Source organism: Cygnus atratus, chromosome 1, assembly GCF_013377495.2.
Source record: "Cygnus atratus isolate AKBS03 ecotype Queensland, Australia chromosome 1, CAtr_DNAZoo_HiC_assembly, whole genome shotgun sequence".
NCBI classification, from domain to species: Eukaryota; Metazoa; Chordata; class Aves; order Anseriformes; family Anatidae; genus Cygnus; species Cygnus atratus.
In genome coordinates this window covers 2,319,270-2,326,642 of record NC_066362.1, presented here as the reverse complement: position 1 = coordinate 2,326,642, position 7,373 = coordinate 2,319,270, and the positions used below count along the sequence as shown (strand labels likewise).

The window sequence follows — 7,373 nt, the reverse complement described above, 5'->3', positions numbered from 1 at the left end:
ACAATAGCTACTGAGGAAGAATAGCCCCTTGTAAATAAGCCCGAGGAATACCATGCTTCCAATTACCTTATATTTCAAATACAGTTTGCATAAATGGATACCGTTAACGTATCTGCAGACTTCAGCATTTTTCCTGCAATTAAAATAATTAATGTGCAGCTTTGGGCTGAAGAAACAGCTCCAGAATAGCAACCAGGAGTAGCGTCTTTGACGTGATGGAGTGAGCCTGGTTTAGAAAACATTTAGTGACTATTAGTACCTGGATATCTGTTACTGCATTTGCTAAGGAATTCCTGCCCCTGTAATGATAACCCAGGGTCCTGAGTGGTGCTTTTAACATGGACTCTCAAAGCACTTCATTGGGGAGATATCTTTAGCCTTCATTTCCAAATGGGGAAAGGCAGGCAGCAGTTGTAAGATAACTTTTTTGACATCACACACAAAAACAACCCCTTTTTTTTTTTCTAACTCCTGAACACAGCAGCATACACCTTGATGTTTTTAAAGAGGGATGGTGCTGTGGCAAGACAGGGAGCTTATGGATAGTGAAAGAAGCAGACCTGACAAGGAGGTTGGCCTTCAATAAATGTTGAAGATCTAGAAACTTCTGTAAATGTCAAAGTTGTGCCAATTCCCTGCTGTTTTGTGAACTGACACTGGTTTGTCAGCTCCAGCTGCACAAAAGGGTGAAAATGCAGAAGGCAACGTAGGTCTGGTTTCCTTTCAGAGCAGGCTTCCCATCAGCACAAAGTACAAGATTGCCTGGGCTATTTCAGCTCACCACACCTCACTGCCTGCCTGGAGAAAACAGGGGAAAGCTATTTTTAAAAAACACCGTGACTTAAAGAAATTAAATTACATGATGCTTTGGTAACCCCATGAGGATGTCATTGCAATCAGCCTGTGTGAGGCTGTAATGCGCAGCCAGTATTTGTAGTGCGAGCTGGTTCATAGAACCCTAGAACCATTAGGGTTGGAAAAGCCCTCCAAGATCATCTGGTCCAACCATCCCCCTACCACCAATGTCACCCACTAAGCCATGTCCCTAAGCACCATGTCCAACCTTTCCTTGAACACCCCCAGGGACGGTGACTCCACCCTGGGCAACCCGTCCCAATGCCTGACTGCTCTTTCTGAGCAGAAATGTCTCCTCATTTCCAACCTGAACCTCCCCTGGCGCAACTTGAGGCCATTCCCTCTAGTCCTATCACTGGTTACCTGTGAGAAGAGGCCGACCCCCACCTCCCCACACCTTCCTTTCAGGTAGCTGCAGAGAGCAATGAAGTCTCCCCTGAGCCTCCTCTTCTCCAGACCAAACATCCCCAGTTCCCTCAGCCGCTCCTCACAGGATTTGTGCTCCAGGCCCTTCACCAGCTTCATTGCCCTTCTTTGGACACGCTCCAGGGCCTCGATGTCCTTCTGGTAGTGAGGGGCTCAAACTGAACACAGCACTCGAGGTGCTGAACTGGTGTACTCACCAGAGCAGAGTACAGGGGGACGATCACCTCCCTGGTCCCGCTGGCTGCACTATTCCTGATACAATCCGGGATGCCCTTGGCCTTCTTGGCCACCTGGGCACACTGCTGGCTCATGGTAAAGTGAACATCGACCAGCACCCCCAGATCCTTTTCCTTTGCACAGCTTTCTAGCCACTCTGCCCCAAGCCTGTATCGCTGCATGGGGTTGTTGTGGCCAAAGTAGGATGCTGTACCCTCAGCAGCCAACACATTTTTTTCATTTTCAATCCTACGTACTAGTGTAGCCACCTCATTTGGCTCATAGTGCGCATGGCTGAGGCTGAGGCCGCCTCACGCCGCCATGTCAGGGCACTGGGAGCACTGCCGGGCTCCTGTCAGCGGGGCAAGGGTGGATGTGGCCCTTTATGACCCCGTTTTATGTAATTTTCAGGAAAAATAAAAAGACTTTTGGGTGTTGTGCTTTTTGTGGATACATCTGTCAACCGTTTTGATGATCTCCTGACCGGTTAATGGATTTTAACAGCATTTCAAAGCCCCCGTGCTGCCTGCCCACAGTTCGGGGCAATTTCTGAGAGGTGTCATTTATTTTGCAAGCCTTCAGAGCTGTTTCAACAAAAAAAACGTTAAAAAGAGGAATATCGTTGCATTCAGGAGGGAATTAGGGCGGAAATGAAGTTTTAATGAGAACAACGGGGAACGAGTAGACGAGGACGAGGTCAGCGAGGCACTGGCCCGCCCCGCCCATGCCACCTGAGGGTGAACCAAGCCGGAGCCACGCCCACAAAAACTACAACTCCCAGAACACCCCGCGGCTCTCCCCGCACGACGCATAGCAGCTTTAATCGCTCTGCCCGCTTTCTATTGGCTCACAGCCCGCGTCGTCCCGTCCCGCTCTCCTCTCATTGGCTGCGCCGCGCCAGCAGGGGTGGTTGCCCGCTGCTTGAGGGGGGAGCAAGATGGCGGCGGGCGAGTCGGCGGGGCGCTACCGGAGCGCGATGAGCAGGAGCAAGGACCCCTCGGGGCTGCTCATCTCCGTCATCAGGTAGGGGCGGCCCGGCCCGCCCGCCCGGCTCCCGGGGCCGCGTGTGGGGCCTGAGGGGCCGCTGCTGACGGGGGGGATTGTCCCCTTCTGCTCCTGAGACCCCACCTGGGGCCTGCGTTCAGCTCCGGGCCCCAGCACCAGGACGGGGACGTGGCAGAGCGAGGCCGGAGGAGGCCACGGGGATGCTGAGGGGCTGGAGCCGCTCTGCTGTGGGGCCAGGCTGAGGGAGCTGGGGGTGCTCAGCCTGGAGAAGAGAAGGCTCCAGGGAGAGCTCCCAGCGGGCTGCCAGGGCCTGAAGGGGCTGCAGGAGAGCTGGGGAGGGACTCTGTGTCGGGGGGTGTGGGGATAGGACGGGGGGAATGGCTTTAAACTAAAAGGGGAGATTTAGATTAGATATAAGGAAGAAATTCTTCCTTCTGAGGGTAGTGAGGCTCTGGCCCAGGCTGCCCAGAGGAGCTGTGGCTGCCCCGTCCCTGGCAGTGCCCAAGGCCGGGCTGGATGGGGCTGGGGGCACCCTCATCTGGTGGAAAGTTCCAACCCCCATGGCAAGGGATTGGACCTGAATCACCTTTCAGGCCCCATCCAACCCAAACCATGCTATCGTTCACCTCCCGTTGCCACCTTGCTCTACAGCATCCTGGGGTCGCTGGAGCAAGACTACAGCAAGCCCCAGCTTTGTGTCCTACTGGGAGGGTCAGGGCAATATTTCCCTACTGCTGTAGAGTCTGTAGTTGACCCTCATCCACAAACACAGAGCAGCACTGGGTAAAATAGGGCTGGTTGGAGAAGTCAAAGGAAGTCAAAGGAAGTCCTTTGTGGAGACGCCGTCCTGTTTTAGGATGCGATAGTGGAAAAAACACCACCCCAACAAGTCTCACTGCCTTGCAGGGGCTGCAAAGAAGGCAGTTGTGTCTAGTCCTGTGTTGGCTATTGATTTCTGTCTGCCCTTATTCCTCTTCTCCTATGCTGGAGGATGGTTCTGTGGTATACTGGGATCCAAGCACGGACCTGGCAGTGTGTTAGTTTCCCTCTGTTCCTTTTTCAGCTGCATATAAATCATTTTTGGGCTGCTTACAACCAGTGAGTTGGCAGCTGATTTCCCACTGAAGCTTTTAAACGCTGGTCTTACACGCTTCAAATTGGGTGTAAGCAGCAAGCAATCGTACTGCTCTGTTACTGTGCATTGTAATGAGCTTTCAAACTTCACTTCTTCACCAGAAACTGCTAGAAACTGTAGTTTTTCTACTACTTTGGAGAAGTTAGAGTGGTAATAATTCTGTATCCAGCACGTTTTATGATCTAATTTAAAAGTATTGTGTGAACCATGGTGTTTAGGCCAAAATCCCCGTTTCATTATTTCTCAAAACCGGTCTTTCAGATCTTGCAGAACCTGAGGTAGATGGCAGGGGAAAAAAGCGGGAGGTTCACACGACTGCTTTGCCTTCCCAGGGTCACCGCCGCAGCCTTGGAAGCGCGTGGTAATAGGTAACAAAGCATCGCGCTGGAAAATGAATGAAAGGAGCTGCCTGGCACAGCCAGGCCTGTCTCTAGCTCGTTAGTTTTGTAAGAAAACCGGTTAGAAAAACAGATTTGTTTGGGCTGGAGCTGCGTGTACACGCAAGGCCAACTTTTCTGCAGATGGATGTGTGCGCTGTTACGACACGGTGTAAACACGGGATACGCCGGTCGTAGCAGTGTGCTTTGGTAACTTCTGATTTTTTTTTGCGTAACAAGTGCTGAATACCCAAGTATGTGGCTATTAAAATTTTATATTCAGGCCTACGTACTCTCATGGGTGCGCTCGTTTATGAGTTCCCAAGGAATGCTTGCATAATAAAAACGTGAATAGTTGTGAGAACTGGCAGAAGTCGGGCTTCTTACCTGGATGCTGAGCTCTTACTGTGCGCTTCCACGTTGTGTTTGGCCAAGGGTAGACAGCGTGGATTTGAAGTGCTGTGTGCTTGTTATTTCTTTGTCAACCTCAAGTTTGAATAATCGGGGGAGATAAATGTGGTAAGCTGTAGATAGATTACTGTGTTTTCTGTAAATTAAGGTTATTTGTGGGTAGTGGAAGAACGAATAATGTAAATGCCTTGTTGCAGCATTTCCTCCAGTAGTCGTCCTTTTTTTTCGTCGTGTTTTCTATAATTGCCGAGAGAAACTGAAGAGTTACAAGGGCTGCCTTTTCACCTAGGTCTCGATTTTAATAAATCTTAACTTGTTATTTCATTTATGATCTAAGATGAGAGTGAGCTTACGTTACTGTGTTCACCAAAACAGAAATCATGTTTGTCTCATAATCTTTGGCTCGCAGGCACCGGTAGCTGAGGTAGCTCACGTCCGGCGTTCGGGTGCAACCTTGAGGTTATCGACTTCGTGCAATTAAAATTGTTCAACAGACCAGGGTGATAACTAAACCTCCAAAATTGAATTAGAACTTGCTTTGGGTGTGGTGCTTGAAGTATCGTGCTGGGCCAGAGCACGCAAGCCTGGAAGGAGAACTGATTGCAGAGGCAGGAGGAAGCGTTGTGGGAATGTTCCCCGTGCTTAGGGTTAGCCAAGTACAAAAAGCAGGCAGCACGGAAAGGAATTCAAGCCACTTTCTTCTGTTTGTTGTTTTTTTTGTAGTAACTTGGGTGAGGATGAACCCGCTGAGCAACAGGTGACGGGTTTTTTGCTGTCTTGTATGCTCGTAAAATACCGTTGCAAACAAACTTAAACCTTTCCCTTTCTTACCGCTTCATTCAGCTTCAGCAGGATGTTACGGATTTTAACAGCCCGCCGTTGGTTTGAAACGTAGCGAAGTTTTCTTTCCTTGGTAGCTTTATTTCCAAACACATTGCACGGATTCTCCCGCCAGCCCTCAGAGAAACTTGCGTTTCCCTGCTTGTTTACAAGGCTGCTTTTATTTTCTCCTCGTGGCTGTGCGGAAGGCCCCTGGAAGGAAGCTGTGCGTGAAGAGCAGCAAAACTTTGCCTGCGTTCTTCTGCTGCAAACAAACAAAACCAGAGGGGCTTCTTCAAGCGTCGCCATCTTCTACTTTGATTGTAGCAGAGCTGGCTGTGTTTTTCGGGAAGAAACACCGCTTAGGCCAGCAATATCGAGTCTGTGTCTGTCTGTAAGATGCTTTGAAACGTGCAGGTAGGTGTTCTATAAATATAAATGATTTTATTAATGAAGGGATGTATTTTTACGTTTACTCAAGCTAAGGAGCTCTCTACTGCAAGAGACTGATGAATTTACTTTCCTCTGGTGCCAGATTTAGGGACCCTGGGCTTCCGAGGGGCAGAACCAGTCTCCTTTTCAGCGGGAGTATTTAGGACCAGATCCTTGACAAAGCTCTACTGTGTTACGGCAGCACTGAAATCAAGTGAGAAGCGCTCTTTTTTTGCGGGCTCTGGTCTGAAATGAGAGCTGCTGCTTCGGGAAAGTCAACTGCGTCCGAGTCCGTGTAGCAGAGGGTGTCTCGTGGCAGCGCTGGGGGTTGCTGTGTCGCACCAAGCGGCCGTGCGGTTTTCAAAAGGAGCCTGAGGAAGTTTCTGACGTCCCCCGAGCCTACAGTAACGGTCCCTAAACTGTGTCTCTGTGCAGTGTGGGAGCTCGGGGTCGTTCCTGGTCTCTGCGATGCTGCTTTTCAGCTGCTCTGGGCGCAGATACGTGTGGGATGGAGGAGGGCGCCGCAGGAAGAACCGTCCCGCTGCCAGGCCCTTGTCTCTCCCTGTGAAGCGTCAGCTTTTCCTGTTGTGCCGGGAATGCGTTTGTTCTCCGGGAGCTGTTTCCTGGAGGATTCCTGTACTGACCGAGTGCACCTTGGTTCTCCAGTTACGACCAAGAACGGAGAGAGCGATTTGGGACGGCTTGCGGCCAGAAAACCTGTCTTGCAGCCCACGGGTGGGATGTTTTATAGGGGGGCGGTGCCGTATCTGCCCTCCTGTAGGGCTGCTGTCAGGAGGGAGCGATGCCCGGCGCTGCCCCAGGGGGGGGCCGAGCTGTTCCCAAAGACCACGAGCTGCCGGCAGGGCTGAGTGGCGAGGTGGGGGACTCGGCCCCTCAGCAGGGCTGCCGTGGGGTTACGCTGGGTGCTTGGGCGTGGTTTGCCTCTTCGTAGAGTCACAGAGTGGCTTGGGTTGGAAGGGACCTTAAAGACCGCCCAGCTCCCCTGCTGTGGGCGGGGATGCCACCCAAACTCGCGTTTTGGGGGAGAAACTCGCGTTTCTCCGAAGGGAGAAGTGGGTTTTGCAGTGTGGCTGTGTTCTTAACAGTAAGTCTTTGAGAAGCAGAGAGCGTTTGGGGAGCCTAATAAATGTTTGACAAGCATGCTAATAAAATCCCCACCTCTGCTGCGGCTTGGGCAGCCTTGGTCTTCTCCCTGTGCCCTTAGAAGAGAATATTTTCAATTTGCCCTTGTCCTCGTGTGGCTGCAAACTGCCCGACAGTGCTAGGGTAAGATGCAGCTCCTGGATTTGTGGCTTCGAGAGAGCACGGTGGGTGCGGGGGCTTTGCAGGTCCCATCCCTCTGCTCCTCCTGGGTGTAAAGCACAGCGCTAGCGCCTCGGCGTACCCTCTGCCAAACAGCACCGGTTCCTTCGAGTGCGAGTTGTTGCTTCGGATTGCTGAAGAAAAAGCTCCTTCGTAAGACCAAAAGGGAGACCAGGAGCTTTCGGTGCGGTGCTCAGCACGTGGGCTTTCACGCTGCCTTTTTAAAAAGCAGTGCAAAGAATGGAGGAAATTCCGTTCGTCTGCTCGAGGACAACCAAGGGAATATGTGTATTAATCTCTCCGAGGACAAACACGTGTATGTATATTGATTTTTCTTAACCTTTTGTTTTGTTCGGAGCTGCTTGAAGCAGCTT

At 51.3% G+C, this 7,373-nt stretch overlaps 1 protein-coding gene across 4 annotated transcripts in view; it reads left to right on the top strand.

The window, feature by feature from the left end:
* The first annotated feature begins 2,396 nt into the window (after positions 1-2,396).
* EXOC4 (exocyst complex component 4) overlaps positions 2,397-7,373 on the top strand; it is a 383,044-nt gene continuing 378,067 nt past the window's right edge. For 3 of the 4 annotated variants that reach the window (XM_050708396.1, XM_035566625.2, XM_035566623.2), the window contains exon 1: positions 2,403-2,520. In XM_050708396.1, the coding sequence (XP_050564353.1) occupies positions 2,435-2,520 (86 nt within the window). In that variant the 5' untranslated portion in view covers positions 2,403-2,434. Of the gene's footprint in view, positions 2,521-7,373 lie in introns of all 4 variants that reach the window. The other variant, XM_035566622.2, reaches the window with a different exon arrangement.